At 41.6% G+C, this 20,364-nt stretch overlaps 1 protein-coding gene and 1 non-coding gene across 2 annotated transcripts in view; one reads left to right on the top strand and one right to left on the bottom strand.

The window, feature by feature from the left end:
* LOC133015761 (protein sidekick-1-like) overlaps positions 1–19,540 on the bottom strand; it is a 166,926-nt gene extending 147,386 nt beyond the window's left edge. Inside the window, exons 1-4 of the mRNA XM_061083032.1 lie at positions 19,474–19,540; positions 18,841–18,997; positions 14,723–14,829; positions 12,289–12,436 (exon numbers count right to left, since the gene is read on the bottom strand). Of these exons, the coding sequence (XP_060939015.1) occupies positions 12,289–12,436; positions 14,723–14,829; positions 18,841–18,997; positions 19,474–19,540 (479 nt within the window). The remainder of the gene's footprint in view (positions 1–12,288; positions 12,437–14,722; positions 14,830–18,840; positions 18,998–19,473) is intronic.
* Positions 6,621–6,691, top strand: trnag-gcc (transfer RNA glycine (anticodon GCC)). Its single transcript has one exon. It is a non-coding gene; the product is annotated as a tRNA-Gly (tRNA).
* Positions 19,541–20,364: the final 824 nt, after the last annotated feature.

The following is a 20,364-nucleotide window of genomic DNA, read 5'->3' as shown; positions in this document are numbered from 1 at the left end:
ATATCCAGATAGGTTTTTAATACCACGGCTCGGGGGTCTTAAGAAATATAAACGATGGCCAATTAGGGTTTGTTACAGTCCATAAAGTATTCATTTAGTGCTACGGGAACCAAAACAACTATGACAATTTGTCAAGGATAATTAAAATATGATAAAGGAAAAATAAAATCATGGTAGTTAATTTGGCCGTATTTTGAAACTGCGATGCAATCATCTTTGTTGCACTCCTGCAGTTTAGAGGGATTCTCTACCCTCCTCCTCCTCCTCCTCCTCCTCCTCCTCCTCCTCCTCCTCCTCCTCCTCCTCCTCCTCCTCCTCCTCCTCCTCCTCCTCCTCCTCCTCCTCCCTCTCCTGCTGCTCGTCTCCCTCCCTTGAGAGTGAGAGGCAGAGTAAGCCTGTGTCATTTGGGAGAGTCATTAAGTACAGCCTCAGAGTTAATGTCTTTCCTTCTTTCCACTTGTTCAAAAAAAAGAAGTTCCTCTTGCTTTTACCTTAGTTGTTTAAAGAAATGTGACTGGAGGAAGACGGCAGAGCCACAAAGACGAGGACACGAGTTAGTCTCAAATCAACCGGATGAATCCACCAGACACAGACGCTGTTATCTCGGCAAAACAACGAATATCTCCGATGCTGAGCCGAGGTCGGAGAATAATGACGCTATCAAATCTAAAAACGTCTCAGAATTCAGTTTCAAGACAGGATTGGAAACGTAACGTATTAGAAACCCAGTGTTTTTACCTGGTGGTGCAATGTGGGTCTACTTATAGCCTACAGACTTGGAGAGCACATCAACAGTTTCAAACAAAGCTACAACAAATTGCTTTTGGCAGAATCAGCCATGAATATTCATAGTCCGACAGCAGGCCCTAAAGTGGTGTCTTCATAATGCAATTCTGTCCCACTCCACCTTGACAATGAATAATATTACCAGAAAATGCAATGCAATTAAAGCCAACCCGTGTTCCCTGTCTCCCTTCGCCACATGAGTCGCTGCCCCACCCCCCCACGCTGTACAGTGATAGTATTAAAAATTAAACAAGTCATCTGATTTCTTTACTGCAAAAATTCATGCACCATGGTTCCGGTGGTGGAGCACGTCGCCCCGGGCCGGGTTGTTTCAAACAAACTGGTCTTTTGCACATAGATTAAATGTGTGACATTGAACCTAAATCTCATAGAAAGAGAAGTAGATTAAAAAGAGCCAATGTCTCAGCACGAGTTTAAGGTCAGGAAGTCCCTCAATTATTTACACTGCTGATTACAAATGAAAACAAACGATTAGTAATCATTAGCTGAATATTTTATGCATGATTGTTTGCATACACACACAGGGAAATGTCCAGGTTTTCAAATATGACAAATTTGGCCTCTTGCATTATCTGACAACAAATATAATCAGATGATAAGTAATGATGACCTGGATACATCAGAGCTGTTTGCTTGGATGTGATGGGTTTAAACAAAGGCACCGGGAACGATTTCACCATCTTACATAAACCTATTTTTCAGAGTATCATTATAATGTCTACTTACAGTTTAGCAACCTCCACATACATTATGTTCTCCTGGAGAAACTCCCGGAGAAAACAGACTAACGACGACTCAAACTGTGTCACGAGGGAACCACTGAGCACTCAAGGCTCCAGGTCGGTCATTAACAGATTTACTGAGGGAGCGTGAACATCATCCAGGCCACTGTGCTCGTGTGGGTCTGATGTTTTAAGTACTGCTGGGACAGTGAAGTTAGATTGGAGGTTTTCGTACGGAACTAATCTCAATCAATCCGAGGGAGAAGCAACTGCATTTTGGTGCAGATGCAGATGTCACATTTCTGGGATTTTTTACTTTTTTGGTTTTGTTGTTGCTGTGTTTGCATCATCTGGGAAATAAGCATATTTAAAGGGCTGAAATGTAACATTTTTGGGATATAAAAATCTGAATCTAGCAGATCAATGATATATGAGCTGTGTGTTAAATAGGGGATAGAAACCAGCAACTAGCACTAATGTGAAGCTGAGATCATGTGGATTCAGGAACACTCATGTATCTTTGATAAATTTGATGATTATAACATTTTAGGATTGATTCTACAATAAGAACTACACAATCATATTGTTGTTTGTCTGCTTTTTGTGCTGAGTCAGTGCAGAGTGGGTCGTATGTGGTGACTGGGCTATGACATACAGTGGATATTAAAGTATGGTAGTATGTGTCTTATCCATTTTACCGCCTGAGTCATTCTGTTGTTGGTGCTGTTGATCCAAAGACTCTTGTTATTATATCATGTACGTGATAATTAAATGCGGACGTGTTTTCCAGCAGAATCCTACAAAGTGTGTACATGTAGGATATAGGAAAGGAGAGAACAATGGAAAGGAGACAGGATGGGCAGAGGTGAAGAAAGAAGAAAATGGAAAAATCTGAGAACTGCGTCTTTCAAAGATGCGTCAATAAAATGAATGATCGTTGGCACGTGCTACACAAGCGGGACACACAAACACACACACACAAACACACACACACAGCCGCACACTTTGGGGGAATCCAAACAAATCTGAATCTAGCAGATCAATGATATGTTAGCTGTGTGTTAAAAAGCTGAGATCATGTGGATTCAGGAACATGCATCTAATGTATCTTTGATCAATTTGATGATTATAACATTTTAGGACCGATTCAACAATAAGAACTGATTCCACAATAAGAACTACACAATCATATTGCTGTTTGTCTTCTTTTTGTGCTGAGTCAGTGCAGAGTGGGTCGTATGTGGTGACTTGGCTATGACATGCAATGGATATTAAAGTATGGTAGTATGTGTCTTAGCTATTTTACCGCCTGAGTCATTCTGTTGATGGTGCTGTTGATCCAAAGACTCTTGTTATTATTTCATGTACGTGATAATTAAATGCGGACGTGTTTTCCAGCAGAATCCTTGTGTTGCTTTCTTCTTTGTTTTGATTCATCTTCAGCTTCTGCAGAGCGTCGTTAGTCTTTGTGATGCTCGAGCCAAAACAGCGACGAGAAAAACAAACAACACTTCAAAATCACATTGATCAACAACACAAGAAATGGCTGAGCAAGCCGGATATACAGATCAGACCGCTGCTCATTAATTTCTACTTAGATTAATTGACAGCAGATTATTTTTCTGCCAAACCTAACTGTGTAATAATTTCACTATAGATCATCAATTCTTCTACACAAGTGTTCCTGACTGAAGTCAATCCCGTAGGCTCATTACCACAATTGCTTCCACTGGTTCATTATTGTTAAACAACACACATCTTAATAACACCAGCGCTGATACAACAGAGAGACAAATCCATTTCCACATCTCTGCTGCAATCTGTGACTGATCAACTCTGTTTCTAAGTCTCCCTTTCAAGACCTAAGGTTAGCTGAAGGTCAAGAGTGGAGGAATACGGGGATTACCATTTTCCCTTTGAACGCGGGGGGGGGATCAACAAGCGCTAATGCTACCTGACAAGAGGAGGAGGACAAAGTGAGGCGAGGGGTGAGAACGAGGAGCAAACAAGAGAGACGCAGCAACAGGCGAGTGTCCATTGAAATGAAGAGAGAGGTAAAATATTGGAAAGGGGAAATCGAAGCATTTATGGTGGAGGATTTTCGTTTCTGTTATTTGCCGCCACATTAGACGACCAAAGGAGCAATTCAATTATGGAACATGATGCAAGAGACGGGAGGGAAACAGGGAGAGAGCGAGAGGAAGGGAGGGAGGAGAAGTAAATTGGAAAATATCAAGTTCAGGCAGGCATAAAAAAAAGATTTCCTGTTGCTTAATGTCCAGTCCTTTAATACAGTCGCGGAAAATACACAATTTAGAAACGTTACCAGTCGTACTGGTGAGTCTGAGCCAGAGTTCATTAGTACTGGTGACAGAAAGGAGATTCCCTTTAACACACATTGTTAAGTTGAGATTTACACTGAATATTTTATTTAACTGCAACTGTATTAAATGCTGATGTTAAAAGTGTTTGCACAACAAATGTTATGGCACTTTCGTTCATATGGCAGAACATTGAAAATAAAATTGCGCTATACACTCCTTTTTAATTCATTATTGGATTTTGCGTATACAAATGCGATTAATCGTGATTAATCAGGGAAATCATGCGATTAATCGCGATTAAAACTTTTAATCGTTGCCCAGCCCTAGTTACAAGTCGTACTGGTGAGTCTGAGCCAGCGTTCACTAGTACTGGTGACAGGAAGGTGATTCACTTTAACACACACCTGCTTCCTCAGGTCAGAGATCGGCTGATAAACACCAGATATCTCCTGCAGTCGATGAACTGTAATGATCACACTAACTCACGACTCATGTCTTATTTGAGCTGTCAATTTAAAGTTATTGTAATTCCTACCAGAGCAGCAGCATGGCTCCCAAAAGAAGAAAACTGTCTATGAATGTAATATTTCACAGAAACTTTCCAAGCTAATACATCGCATCAATACATAGAAGTCACATAATCGCACTGGAAGCAAATTACAGAGTAGATGAAAACATACGTGGCCATTACTTTCCCTACAAGTCACACTGGTGCCTCCAGCCTGTTCCTCATGTATATTGAATCAGGGTGTTTGTGTAACTAATGAAAAAAGATTACAATCATCCAACAAGTTGTTGGAGCATAAATGACAAGACAACACAAACCAAAGGGAGCGATTCTTCCTTTAATTTCTTTACGGGAAATATAATTTCTCAATGTGCGGCAGAGTCTTTGATTTGATTTTGGTTTTGGGACTTTGCATTCAACATGATGGAGATTAGGATGCTGGTTATGATCGGGGGTTTATTTTGGAGGTTTCCTGGATATGTTCGCAACAAGGATTGTAAATAAACATAGATAATCATGATTGCCACTTCCGCTTTCGCTATCGAGACATAAAGCCCAAATATTCCGGATAAGGGTGGTGACATCATTGGAGCCAAAGTCTGCACAGTATCAATTGGGGGGTGGAGCCAGGGTATCAAGGTCCCATAGGTACATGTGCTCCAACAATCATGATGTTCCCCCATCAACATATCATGAAATGACCAGAAAGATAGGCATTTGGACATAGATCAGTGTGATAAGAGCAACTTAAAACAACTTAAACTATCTAAATGTTATAATGTTGATGAATAATGTAGTGAATGCTGACAAAAGATTAAAATCTGAGAGCAGCAGGTGCAGAGCAAACATTTTATTATAATCTATAATCAGCAGGTATATATTTAATATGCAGCAGATGTAAGGAAGAAATAAACTAAACTGTGTTCATCCTCAACTGTTGAAGAATCTGTTTGTGCATTAACCACAGAGCTGCTTTGATATTATGCAATCAAACAATCATGTAAATTATTTAACAGAACTGAATATGATCAAAACAGGACGACAGTCAAAGCTCGACTCAGAATAAAGTGAACGAGATGAGATCCTTGTTGTTTAATGCAGTGTATGAATAAGTAGAGACACATGCTGAACTCAAATGTCTTAACACCGGGATACTTTTATAATCCTGAAAGTAACTAAATCATATCATTGAAGGGAAAGTCACACGCGGCATCTAAGCTTCTGGTGGCTCCAGAGATTAAGTTCCAGACACAATGGATTCAGATGAGCTTAAACTCTTTACTCCTCCACTCATTTCCTCCAACTTTCGTCTTCCACCTCTTTCTCGTTCACTTTGATGCTGTGAGAAAACGAGTCATTATAAGTTGCTGTGGTGGATGGAAGAGCTTTCAAATGGCGAGTTGACACGTGGTGAGATCTAAGGTTAAATATTCGTCCAGGGTTAAATAATGCTTCTTTCTTTTGATCTCATTGTTTGCTCGACACACTTAATTGTACACGTGAACACAACCACTAACACAAACTCATCAAACATCTGCTGGCACAGTTCAGACAGTGAGAAACTTCCCTCTGCTGAATTTGTGTCAAAGAGATGTTTGACAAATTCAAATGAACGAACGTCCGCAGCATATGACCGGGTCTACCAGGACCGATATTTCCCATCAGGCCCGGTCCTGGCACTGACCACCTGTGACATCACCGCTCGACTCCCCAGCAACAAGAAACTGAAATATCCACTGTCCGCCCAGCCATGCCTCTGCATAGAGAACTGTCTTCATGTGATCAAACTGGGCTCCCCGTGTCCCCGGTGGAAGAGGGGAAGGAAAGCTCTAATTCTCAGCAGCCTGGCTGTCCTCATGAAGCCGCCGGCTATCAGTACCATTTCACGTCCATCTGCCACGGGCCTCAGAGCTAATTAAAAGCAGCAGCTCGCTCTTCTCGACCTCGGCTGCAGGTCACAGCTCATATATATATATATATATATCGACATCGACAGCAGCAGCAGCCGAGGTGGCGGCAGCATCCCTGAGTTTGTTTTGGCTGCAGCCGGGACGACGCAAGGAAGAAAGCAGATTCAGCGTGACTGAAGTTCGGAGGGAAAACATCTTTGGGCCGGATGGAGGAAATCAGAGAGATGGAAGAGCAGAGTGGAGAGAAGAGGGAGAGAGTTAGATTAGAGCAGAGAGGGAGAGAAGTGACAGCTTTCAAGTTCCAGCCACAACTTTGAGAAAAGTGGAGTTTGGGAATGTTCGTATTTAAGCATTGGTGGTTCAGTGGTAGAATTCTCGCCTGCCACGCGGGAGGCCCGGGTTCGATTCCCGGCCAATGCAACAAAGTTATTTTGGAGAGGCGGTGGACTAGTGGCAGAAACTTGGACTATGGGCAGAAAAGGTCTCTGGTTCGTCTCTGGTTCGACTCCACGGAGAGACAACAAAAAGACGAACCTGGATTGATCTGTCCAAAAATCCAAGAGGACTCTCCCTACCCTGTCTAGTGCCACTGAGCAAGGCACCTTACACCCCCAACATCTGCTCCCCGGGCGCCGTACATGGCTGCTCACTGCTCTGTGTGTCCTGCACCAGATGGGTTAAAAGCAGAGGTTAAATTTCCCTCCTTGCATGAGTGTGCTTGTGCATGTGTTTGGGACAAATAAATGTATCTTAATCTTTTGGATGGGGGGGGTCTGTGTGTGCTGGATATGCAAACTGGGTTTAAGGGCAAACACACGGACAGGAATAGGAAGGTGATAGCGGCGACAGACAGACAGCGAGGTGGAGGGGGGGGGGCTCTGGGAGTGATGCATATCGGATCAATAAACTTCATAAACGAAATCATCAGCTCGGTCAACACGAAGACAGCCAACCGCCAGGCGCCATCTGGCCCTGTCTCCCCGGACCGCAGGATCAGCCAGCGTAACCTTGCACACAAACACGGATGCACACACACACACACACTCACACACACACAGACACACACACAAACACACACATATATATACCGTTATACACGCAGAGCAGTGCAAATATTCACAGCACTCGCTTTGTCACGCATGAACGCACACAGAGACGTTTGAGCCAGGTAGACGCAACCCAGATTGGTCTGGAGAGACAGATTGTGTGTGTGTGTGTGTGTGTGTGTGTGTGTGTGTGTGTGTCTGTGTGTGTGTGCATCCACACAGCAGTTAAACAGTTTATTCAGGAGCAGAAGTTTATGGGCTCTGTATCACAGTGCATCCTGTAGCATGGTAATGACTGTGAAAGAGACACGGAGCGAGAGAACAGAGGAATATAAAGAATAATTTGGAGGCAGGAAAGTGGGAGTGAGAGACAGAAGAGAGAGGTGAGGGGGCAACGGGAGAGGAAGACGTGTCTTGTTGAGACAAGAGAGGAGCTGTGAAGAAAGGTGCAAATTAGTCTTTTCTATCAGGGTTCAAAGGAAGAGCTACGCATGGATCCTCATCACAGGGTGCGTGTGTGAGAGGAAAGCAAATCAGAAGATTTCATCTGAAAAATGCAGAGATAAAACTTTTTATACAGATCACATTAATACCTGAAAATGAGATGAAACCCTCAGATCCACTTGTACTTAGCATCACACTGGTGAGGGTAAATTACTTCCAAGAGCAGAAACAGACATGTAACAATATCTAACAATATCGTTTAAATGATGTCTTTGCAGGTTCTGATATTACAATAACCAGAACCTGCAAGTGACAGAAGCAGCTGTCATTTTTATCTTGTTGCCATGGATACAGGGGTCTGGTGCCAAAGCCTTCAATTTTGGACAAAGTCTCTGCTACGGAGTTTCACATAAAATCAGATCTTCTTGAACAAGCTGCCAATGTCACAGTAGCAACGTGTGAACCGACCCTCGCAGCAGGAACAAAGAAATAACAGCCCAAGATCTCCTCAGGAACTTTTATTCGCTGCCAACTTTAGTTCTTTTCTGCATTTGTACAGCTCTGAAATATTAAAATCAAATGGTTCACAATGTTCATACAACCCTTTTAAATATATTGAGACATTGTGAACATGAATTGAAAGTGTTGGAGCTGCTGAATGGTTTGAATTTAGTGCTTTTGGATGGAATTTAGGCTGAAGGTCAACTGAGGTTTATTGAGAAACTAATAATGAACTATTCATTAGGTTTCAGCAGATTTGTTCATGAGTCTGATTCAATCTGGGTCTAACATGGGAGGTTTGGTGTCATCAGGCCTGAAAGAGTCGAGTCTAACCCCAAAAAAAAGCATCTAAAAATTTAAACAACACAAAAAGATGAACAACTGATGTTAGTTTCGAAAGATCCGAGAAATTCTGACTATTTTCCTGTTTCAACCCCCAAAACATCATGTGAAATATGAATAGAATGGCCCCTGTGTTCACCAAACTTTTATGGGTTCCCTCTTGGCCCATGTTCCACCTTTCTATCAAGTTTTAATAGAATCTGTCCAGTAGGTTTTGCAGAATCCTGCTGAAAAACAAACTTACTAACCAATCATCCAAATAAGAACAGGAGTGAGAACACAACTTCCTTGTCAGGGGTTTATGGATTTGCATTTTGGAGAAACTGACAACTTATGCACTACAATTCTAAATCTGCAAAAATCAAACCCATAATAACAAACTATCCTCCTATAAGGAAACAGTATCAACAGCCAGTAAACTTTGGGGATTTACATTTCCAAGTACTGAACGTATAGACAGAGAAACAGTCCAGAGTCGGATGAGGATCATTACGCCTGACGAGACGCATCCTCTCAATTCCTCATTTAAACTGCTTCCATCTGTATGATGTTATTGCCTCCCTCGATTTACAAAAAAACGATAAAAATGTTCTTTACTCCACAAGCTGTGGAGTTTTTAAACATGCATAAAAATTAGGACGTCCAGCTGGTGTGGACCAAATGTCCGTCTCTGTCGACCAGCAGCTGCTTAAAGGTGCAACGTCAGCACGAGAGATGGTTAAACCTGTTGGTGTTTCTGATGTTGGTGCATGGAAAAAATGCTGTTTCTTGATGAAAACATTTCCCTTTTGATAAAAATTGAAGATTCATGTATCTCTGTATGGCAATGGAAGGAGTTTGTTTGGTAACATACTGGTTAGATCCAATCTTTAGGGTCTGAGGACGGATGTGGACGGTGAGAGTGAGAATCTCTCTCCCTGACTAATTGAATGGGCTGATGTGCAGCGGTGCCAGCTGTTTGTCAGAGGTGTGTGTACCGTGTGAGATATTGACTGCTTGGATCTCTCCCTCATTCATTCAACGAGGGGGAGAGATTGTCTAGGACACTCCATAGAGTTAATGGAGGTGGACACATGATTTATATTAAGTACCAGAGGCGACATGTCTCCCTGTCTCCGCATAAAATTTGTATATGGACCAAATAAAACTACTACCTACTCTAAGTGTAAGGCCGGCGCTGTGTGACACAGCATCTCTGCTCTCTGCTCCCAGGGAGTCGCTGATATTGTATTTCATGAAAACGTGTTAATTTCTCACGGCTTCAGTGGAGGCAGGTGTTCAGGTGTTCAGGAGAAACCAACTCCGAGGGCAGTAAACAGCGGAAGGAGATCCTGAACCCAATCAGTTATCTTAATGATAACAAAAAAACAAGACTGTGCATTTAAGGGCCAAGATGTTTATGATTTTTTAAGTAATCAAGATGAAGGTCAACAGGGAAACGGAGCCACGTGTCCTGGACATCATCCTCTGTGTGATCAGAAGGCCGCGGCTCTCAGGTGATGCTCAGCTGAGAGCACCTGCCACACGCCGACAGACGATTGCTCAACTGTCGAGTCACATTTGGTTTTAAATGCTCCTCTAACCCTCCTGCTGCAACTGTTGCATCACTGCCTAGTCTGCAGCTTCACCTCAACTTTTATTATCTTCAATTCTGATGTTCACTGCATTTTTTTAGTCTATTTTTTGAAAATAATTATGCCACAACTTGTCTGTTTGGCTCCTGGCATTTCTGGTTCTGAGCGGGGGGGGGGGGGGGGCTTCCACAACAGACCCCTGCCACCTGAAATAATCACTAGTGCTGTTGTTAGGCTGAGGTGGACACAGAGGTTGGTCCTATAGCGAACAGATACAGGATGTGACCTTGTTGTTCTTTACACGTGTATGAACATGGATCCACAGCCTTGGATCAGATATCCTTTCCTGTCGGGCTTCATTCAGGACACTTTCACACCTTCCTGGTTTCATTCCGACAGTTTCAGATTCATAGGAACCGAAATAACAGGTGTGAGGTGCTATGGACCAGTGGAGAAACATGTTTTGGTTTGTTTGCAGTGTAAATAGATCAGACTTTTGGACCAATTGCAGGAAGTTGAGACAACATTAAACAATAGAAGCAGCTCACAGGATTAAAAACAACACTTTGTGACGAGTGCATTCATTTACTTCATGTTCTCCAATAGAACAGTTTCTCCTACTTTACTTTCCAGAAAAGAAAAATGAAAGACTGCCCCATTATCCTCTGGTTGAAATGATAATGGCGTCTCACTCCTGTGTGCGACAGCTGGATATTCACCCGGCCTTTTTGAGTGAGACCTTTTATAACAGCTACACACATTTATAAAAACGTCCAGTGTACTCTAAATAATTATCCTGAAGTCAACTGCCTTTGTGCACTTGGACTCAATAGGTGCTGACGACCACTTGTGGTTGTTACAGAAATACGTGAGAGAGACAAAGGGCATCCGGCTGCTCATTGTGCAGGTTCTCAGTCTTCTTTGGTATGGATGGAAAGGGCCATTAGTAAAGTAATAGAAGTGTGGATGTGACTGAACACGTTTCCTGGCTCACTTCTCCAGCAGTAAGTGCCTTTATTTTACTGCGGCATCAGTCACAGATTTATTTTCCATTTTGAAGAGAGGAGTGGCGATGCTCTGACAGTAAACACGTTCAACGCCGACCGTGTCTTCAACAGCAAACTAATTGCAGTCCACTGTCATTAAGCCGCACTCAACGACGGCCCATTAACTTAACGGGCGAGTCCTTTCTCGTGTTCGTTCAAATTAAAAAGCAAAGTCAAAGTTGACGCGAGCCAAAGACAAAAGTTAAAATCAAACGAGCTGCTGGTGTAACCTGACTCCATGAAGCACTTGTGAGGTGGAGACTGTCTTTTACAGCGAGTGGAGAAGTTGCTGTCTGGCCATTTTACGTGAAGAGCAAGGCCACTGACAATCTCACCCAATAACACACAGGGGAGCAGTTAGTGCTCTTAATGGGGAGTTAGTTATCTACGAGTGTGAGTGCTAATAAAGCCTCTGCTTTTTATTAGCCCGGATCAGGTCGAACAGGTCTGCACCTCAACACCTACTTCCACTGATGAGTAGATTCCAACAGCCGCGTATCCTCAAATCATTTAGGACAATCTACGGCAAATTATTCTCAGAACCTTTCACAACAAACGCACAACCTCCCCCTGCTTCTGTCTGAGTAATTACATCATTAATACGCAGTTTGAACATTTCTCAAAAATAACAACACTGACAGGAAAGCTGCAGCGTGAAGGAGTAATATGCAAATGACAGGCTTTTTAAAAAAGGAGCCAGTGAAATAACAGCTCATCCAGGGACCCTCATGTCTCTGATCAACAATTTACATAAAGGAAGATTTCTGGTAAACCTAAAATTACTTAATAACCCTGTAGATGTGATTAATTGAGAAACGCTGTTATGTCTGTTGTACCGATGCCTAATGAAAAGGGTCAGTTATCTAAGCTTCTTCAAGGGATTAAAAATGAACATTTTGGCTTCTAGAAAAAGTTAATTCATTTATCACAGAGGGATAAGGAGTGACATTTTTATCTCAGTCCGTATTCTTTGCAAACACTTTGTTCCAAAGAGTCACTGGATAAGAGTGAGTGTGACAGAGAGAAAAGGGAGAGCTGAACAGAGGAATGAGAGAAACACCTACATTCGGTTGTTCGGGAGAATCTTCTGTCCGTCTTTGAACCATGTGACCAGGGGTCGGGGGAAGGAGGCGAGGGGGGGCGTGCTGATGACGGCGGCCCGGCCCTGAGTCACAGTCTTTCTCTGCTCTTCCGTGGAGAAGCTGCCTAAATCTGGGGTGGGGGAGGGAGAGGAAGGAAGAGCGTGAGGAATCAAAATCATAAAAAGAGCATTCAACCGAAAAATAGAGCATTAGGAAGTGGGACAGAGACACTCATCTGTGTTTCTTCACAATCTATGTGGCTCTAGATGTTGATGACATAGAAACTTGTAGAATTGTAAACTTATTGCTGTTCTAAAACTATCTGCTAACACACTTCATGTATGTGTACTTTACTTTTTGGTCACTTATCATATCAGCAAATATCTGTTCTTTCTACTTCACTCAGTTTTTACTCTGCATTGTGTTACCTAACGAGCAGGTGACATTAAACCCCGCCTCCTTTTAATACGCATATTTAAAAGCAAGGTTCTTACTTACTATTTACTCCATTAAAAAAAGTTGATGTGTGCTTTATTTATTTGTACTTTTCTTTAAGTAAAACGTTTTGTTGTGTCATTCCTCCATCACTGCTAGTCAGTCAGGAGCAGGAGTGAAATACTCAAAGTTCTCAGACTCTACTCTTCACTCTCTCCAGGTATTTTCTTCTCAGGATTGAACATCATTCTATTCAATTATGAGTCATATTAAAGCAGCGTAAAGATACAATAAGCTCATACATTTCATTCAAAACACCACTGACTCCTCCTTCCTGTCTGGGAACCACTCTCAGGCTCCCTGTAGCTTTGACACAGAGCCTCTCTCCACTCTATGTCGTGTCACATGCTTCATATGTTTAGATTAAGATGAGTTTTTTGACAGGCAATTAAATATCTTTGTGAATTTAAAACAGCTTAATTTTGGCAGCCTTTTATTAAACACAATTTCCCATCAGTCCCTGGACCGATGAAGGCTAAATGTCACAGTTAATCAAACGAGGTGAGTCCAGGGGTCAGTTGAGTTCAGACATGTCTGTAATAACAACAGAACCCAGAGGACTGAACGCTGACCAGGGTTTAAGGCCGGAGACATAACTGCTGAGATAACTGGGGAAATTTATGAATTATGAAAACGAGAACAAAAGTTACAGCGATGTAAGTACCCGAGCTGCCACACTGGTTCCATGGGAGCTGTAGTTTAATTTATGTTTAACTGAATCTTCAATAGCAAAGCATAGTGGATGCTGTTCCAACTTAAATTATGAAAAGTAAACCCCAGGAAGATGTTTGACTCTTTTTTAGGAGAAGAGATGAAAGGAATACCAAATTACAGATTGCAGAAGAGTAACAGAAGCTAATGGTTCAGAGGCCAGGGAGGGTTTGGTCTTGGGACTTCTGCTGCTCTGGATAACAGAAGCAACAAAGTAAGACCTTAATAAATTAAATGTTAGATCTATGTCAAGTGCAACAGATAGGAAGGATTATCAAAGTCTCAGAATATTTGAAGGCTTCTGATTATTGAAAATAAGGTGAAATAGCCGGGTGGAGAATAACACTTGAAAATATGTGTATTTTAAGAAATAGAAGAACTTCTGATATATTCTGATGCCAATTTCTTCCAATAATTTCAGAAGAAAACTGCCGAATTGAATTAGACACAAGTTCTGACTTCAGTAATTATCTTCCTGTTGGTGTTTTTCTGGCTAAAATCGTCCTCATAAACAACAGTGTCATAAACCTTCTTGTATTGGGTGTTGTTATATATAAACCATATTGATATTATATATCATTTTATACAGTAATATTGTCTTTTGCACACTCTGTCTACATATTCTTACACTCATAGTATATTATATTATCTATTGTATAGTCAAATACTTATATTTATACCTCTACTATATATCATATACTATATCATACTCTCTGTATATTCTTTGTATATATAAGTCTATATACACATATATATACATGTGTACATGTTATAATTATTATTATTATATTACTATTATTTATATATATACTGTTGCTGCCATTATTACTATAAACTGCTATTATATTGGTATAATTACTATCATATATAAATATATATTATGTTATATTATATACTATATATACGGTACTATTTGTATATACTGTCTAACAATAACATTATTACCATCATATCATCAGTACTATTACCATCATCTTGCCACTGCACCTTATCTACCTATTTATATTGTGTTTCTGTTTTTATTCTTTCTACCTCAATATTTTTTTATTTTATTCTATTGTATTGTATTTTATTATATTCAAATATACCGGCTGCTATGACGACTTAATTTCCCTTCAGGGATGAATAAAGTACTCTATCTTGTTATAATGGCGTGTACAATCTGTGTGTGTGTATGTGTGTGTCGTTGTGTGTTTTATTGTGTACTCACAGGCCACCTGCACCTCTGTCCTCCTGTGGATTACCGCTCCCATCCTGTTCCTCACTGTGCACTGATACAGGCCGGCGTCGCTCCTCTTCAGGGACGAGACGGACAGCCTGAGGACGGACAGACACACAAAGAAGACGTTCATTAGGGTTTGATTCATCTCTGAGCGGTAAATAAAGACCAGGGAGGAGAAGTTGTGTGTGTGTGTGGGGGGGGGGGGTTGTCCATATGTAAGCACTCTTGTGTACTTCCCCATCCACGACCTTGATCTAAGAATGGAACCGGGCCTGAGATTGTCAAAGTTCCCCAATAACAGAAGGAAAGACATGTGTGTTGTTGGTGTGTTTGTGTTGTTGTGTGTTGTATAAAAGGTTTTTGACTGTGTGCATGTTGTTTTTGTTCTAAAAGGGGGTTGTTAATGGGGCTTTAATGGACTGTGCTTCACTAATGGGAAGCTTGGCATAGGATCTAGGTTGGTGCCATGCTGGGCAAACACACAAATATATACACATGCAGACACAGCTACATACTACACACAGGCGGCATAGACACAGTACAACTGGACATCGCTCTGGGGCTCATTATGAATACCAGGACGGCCAAGTATTTAACTCCCAGGCTGTCGGCGTCTGCTGCCAACGTACACACACACCACACACTAGTACACACACACACACACACACACACACACACACACATCAAAAGGCTCACACACGTAATTCCATTTGCATCAGGAGTGACACATTACAGAGCACCTCTCATCCTGAAACAGATTTTGATATTGGACACCGCTGCATCTCTCTTTCTCTCTCTCTCTCTCTCTCTCTCTCTCTCTCTCTCTCTCTCTCTCTCTCTCTCTCTCTCTCTCTCTCTCTCTCTCTCTCTCTCTCTCTCTCTCTCTCTCTCTCTCTCTCTCTCTCTCTCTCTCTCTCTCTCTCGCTCTCTCTCTGCCTGTTTTCCATTCCCTTTTAATAGGTGTGTGCACCGGGGCTATCACTATATATATATATTTTTTTTTTTTTCACATTCTCACAAGTTGTTTGTTTTTCCTTTATTTATCCCATTAAACACAAAGTGCTGACAGGTGCGAATCAACACAATAAATTCTCAGTAAATTAGTTTGACACAAATTGAGCAAACTCCTCCTTTATACATCAAACTGTGTTCATCACATCACAACAACACACATGGACATTTCCAGTGCACATTGAACCTTGTTCTTTAAATATAATCGGAGGAAAGACTGTGGAATATATGATTTGAGTTTCCCCTGAGTCACTGTTTAACTTTCTTCAATGTGTGTTGTCTTTGCATTGAAGGAGGAGGGAGGTGGAGTGTGTTAATTTATTTCCACCAGCACAATGAGGTTTGCATTTAATTAACACAGGGATTAGTTTTGAGAAAGTGTTCTCTATGTAAAATAACTTTATTTGTCAGCTTCTTAATATTCAACAGAGTTAAAGATAAGAACAGGAGCCTCGTTAATCGTGTTCCTGAAGAGAAAATGCAAATATTAACGTCCTCGTTTGTTTAGGTCTAACTTTTTTAATGATGGTTTCAATTCTGAACCTTAATTGAGAAAAGTGACAGACGACAGAAGCTAAAGCTGAAGTTACTATTGAGTCATTAAGGCTGCAACGATTTTCTAAAATGTAAAATCTTTAAAGTTCTTGTTTTGTTCTGAGCAAAAGTTCCCAAAAAATGTGTTTAAGTTCAGACGGGTCACAAAGTCAAGTTCAGCCACAATCCAGGATGTCAGCTGACAGCAGCAGATCACCATGGTGACTCAGCTGTTTCCCTCCCATGCTTTCTATTGGCTAAGTTTTTAAGGCACGTTTCAGTGTAGCTGCTTTCACTGCCTCCTCTACCTGCTTACACTGCAAAGTGACTCCACAAGCCACCTCCACCCGAGCACCTCCTTCTCATACTGAATCCGAGCTAATCAGTGTCACTGCTCCTTCCTGTGCTGAGGTCTTTTAGCTGCTGCTGCTCCACCTGCTTTACTTTCACATGGCGACTCATGGAAAAGCAGGAAGGTCCCAGAACGGAGCACTTGTGTGGACTGGATTTCACTCAGGTCACATGGTCCTGACTGAAATCCAGTGTATTAATATTAACAAAGTCATCGATCAATTCCTCACAGCTGAGACCAAACATTTGTCATGTTTGCTTTTTTTAAAAACGACTGAGGAATAACCCAGGTACTGATTAGTATTATATAAGTAATTGCAGATTCATTTTCTGTCAATCAGCAAACTGTTAAATCATTTGGCAATTACAGCTTTGCTCGTCTGAATTCTTTACCATCCTGTGCATCCAACAACATGAGAGAGGGACACAAACTAAATCACATCATGAAGAAGTTTGGAAAGGAACAAAATGTGGACTTTGTATGAACAGAATTGTTAAAAAATGTGTGTAAAAGTAATTCACACACACACACTCACACTCCAGTGGCAATGAGCTACCGTAGGCTTGAAATATCAATATATATATATAATATATCAACACTGATATTAGCAGAGGACACCACTCTACTTACTTAGTCAGCTTCCAATCAATTTACAGTAAAACATTTAACAATATGAATGATGTATGGGTCTATTACAAAAATCTGGGCCTAAAATACCAGATGGTCACACAGACACACAGACACACACACACACACACACACACACACACACACACACACACACACACACACACACACACACACACACAGCACCCTGCCAATTCAGTATAACCGAACTGAAGTAGCCAGAACGCTGAGAGCGATCCAGAGCAACACAACGTCTCCTGGCTCGACCGACGACTGCCTGCAAGACGCTGGCTCAAGCCCTCATTCCCTCACTGTGCATGTATTCCCAGGATTCTCTGTATTTCTGAATGATGTGAAAAACAATTTTGTTTCACAGCTGCAGTTGTGCCGGGAGGGATTGCTTCGCTCGTACCGAAAACCCCAACACACAAAGGGACAGAGGGAGAGAGAGAGGCAGGGAGAGAAAGAAGCTCACTTATTGATTGCTTCTCCTCTTCTTTCCCCACGACCATATACATATTTATAATGCTAATGCAATTATTAATCTCACTTTTGTTGCACAGCCTAAACGCTGTGACCTTCTGCGAGCACAGTCCATCACCGACAGGCACAGGCTTTTATGCAGCAGCTGTTTATCCCGATGCTGCGGACGCAACCCTGGAGCGGCTCCAGAGGATGAGTTGCATTTTTAGGAAGAAAAGATAAATTGTTTGCACGGTTTTGGTTTATTGTAACTTCCTTGCAGAGAGTTTTAGAGCCAAGCCTCTTTGCATCCAAACTCATGAGTCAAACCCAAATCCACTGTGACGTCGCCCATTGAAGACGACTTGAACCTAGGAATTGAGGCCATGAACTATTTAGGAAAATGTTTGTGAGAAGTAGAGTCATTTCTTATAGACTTAATTAAATGTAAGATCTATGTCAAGTAGAACAGATAGGAAGGAATATCACAGTCTCAGAATATTTGAAAGTTTATGATTATTGAAAACAAGGTGCAAGTCTGTTTATGTTCAAAAATAGAAGAACTTCTGATTTATTCTGATATATAACCATTTTCTTCCACATTTCTTCCAATAATTTCAACAGAAAACTGCCAAATTCAGTAATTATCTTATTTTCCTTTTGGTGTTTTTCTGGCTAAAATCTTCCTCATAAAACAACATTGCTCCAGAGGATGAGTTGCATTTTTAGGAAGAAAAGATAAATTGTTTGCACGGTTTTGGTTTATTGTAACTTCCTTGCAGAGAGTTTTAGAGCCAAGCCTCTTTGCATCCAAACTCATGAGTCTCACCCAAATCCACTGTGACTTTGCCCATTGAAGACGACTTGAACCTAGGGATTGAGGCCATGAACTATTTAGGAACATGTTTGTGAGAAGTAGAGTCATTACTTATAGACTTCTATAGAAACTGAGGCACATTGGCTTCAACTTCAGGACTTGGAGTCTACGTCCATGGAGTGAATCACACAACTACGAGTCTGAGGGGAAAGGATCACAGACCAAAAGGCAGACGCACAATCGGAGAAAAGACAAAGGAATACACGACAAAAAGTCACACCCGGCCAGCCGCTGCTCACTGACCTGTACTGTTGTGTCCAGTCGGTGATGTTGCTGTTGTTGAGAGTCCAGCGGTACTGCAGAGGCCAGCTGCCTCCAGCCAGGCAGGTCAGCACCAGCCGGTTTCCCTCCAACACCACCTGCTGCCCTGCTACGCCCCCCCGGAGGTAGGGAGCCACCTCTGACAGACAAACAAGAGACAGAGAAAGGAAAATATGTTATTCTGGCTACTTGAAAAAAAGTTGAATTCCTATTATTCTTGCAGCAAATTTCAGCTGCATTCATCCACGACAAGAGAAGGTTCTATTCATGTTCTGTTCTTCACACAAAGAGAAGTTGGAAAAACATTCACATATCACTTATCTCGATTTTTCTTTCTTTTTTTTTTGAGCATAGTTTTGAACTGAATTCTGTAATAACGTTGGCAGGTGCCATTTAGCGAATGTCAAGGCAGATATGAAAACTCATTTTAGAATTTGAAAAGCCATGTGGTATCAAAGCAACAATAAAGAGAAAAGCTACTGAATAGAATGGGTTTCCTCACATCTACTTTCTTCTGCTCCTCACGTTCAGAGTCAAGACTTTTTTAGCAGAAGGTGACAGGACACACGTGTACAGAGGAGTTCATGCAACCTGACCTCTTCAACTTCATCTCACTCTCATTTACACCTTCAGCAGCTTCAAGTGCCAGAGACAGGATGTGAGTGTCATAGTCTGATGTCATGTGATGAGACACATCTGGAGGGTTTATCTACTTGTGGTTGAAGTCTGTTATATTGATTTGATATTGAAAACACTTCACTTCCCCTCAGAATGTCCATCACTGCAGTTCCTCTTGTCTGAAACACTCGGTTTGAGCTCCTGTCTCTATAAGGCTCCTCCTCCTGGCAAAGCATAGTCTGCTCTGATTGGCCAGCTGACCCACTCCTGCTGCAATTGGTCAAACACTTCCAGCATTTGTACGAAATGTTGGCCTCCACTCTCGCTTCACTTGGCTTTATTCTGGGAAGTGACCAGATGAACAGGACTGGTCACTGGGGATGCATTATATAGATGTGGGACAATGTGATGTCACATGACTGATTCCCCGGCTCCTATTGGCCAGAAAACTCACGAGGCGTTTCAAGAGCTTCAGGAGCTTTGGGGGTTTGTAACTTTCCAGAAAACACAACTATAAAACACACAATAAAAAGCAGAAAAAGTACAATATGTCTCCTTAAATGAAAGTATATATTCATAAGATTGACTCTCTGCGGTTTGCTATGTTTGATGGTAAACAATGTGAAGAATAATATTGACATTTGGTGTAAGACCACACAAAGGCTGCATGGCGTTCAGTGCTTTGACAAATCCTTCCCACCAGGGTTGATCTGCAACAGCAGTTAAAAAAAACAAAACAGTAATTCCATCAAATCTCCGGACGACGCTCAGTCACAACTTGGCCGCACACGCAAGTCGCTGCATCAAATACCACTTTGGCACTTTGAGGCTTTGCACAACTGCAAAAAGTCAACAGTCGTTTACATTCACTTTCAATCCACGTGTTTT

This window comes from Limanda limanda, chromosome 2, assembly GCF_963576545.1.
Source record: "Limanda limanda chromosome 2, fLimLim1.1, whole genome shotgun sequence".
NCBI classification, from domain to species: domain Eukaryota; kingdom Metazoa; phylum Chordata; class Actinopteri; order Pleuronectiformes; family Pleuronectidae; genus Limanda; species Limanda limanda.
This window is presented reverse-complemented; position numbering and strand designations above follow the sequence as displayed.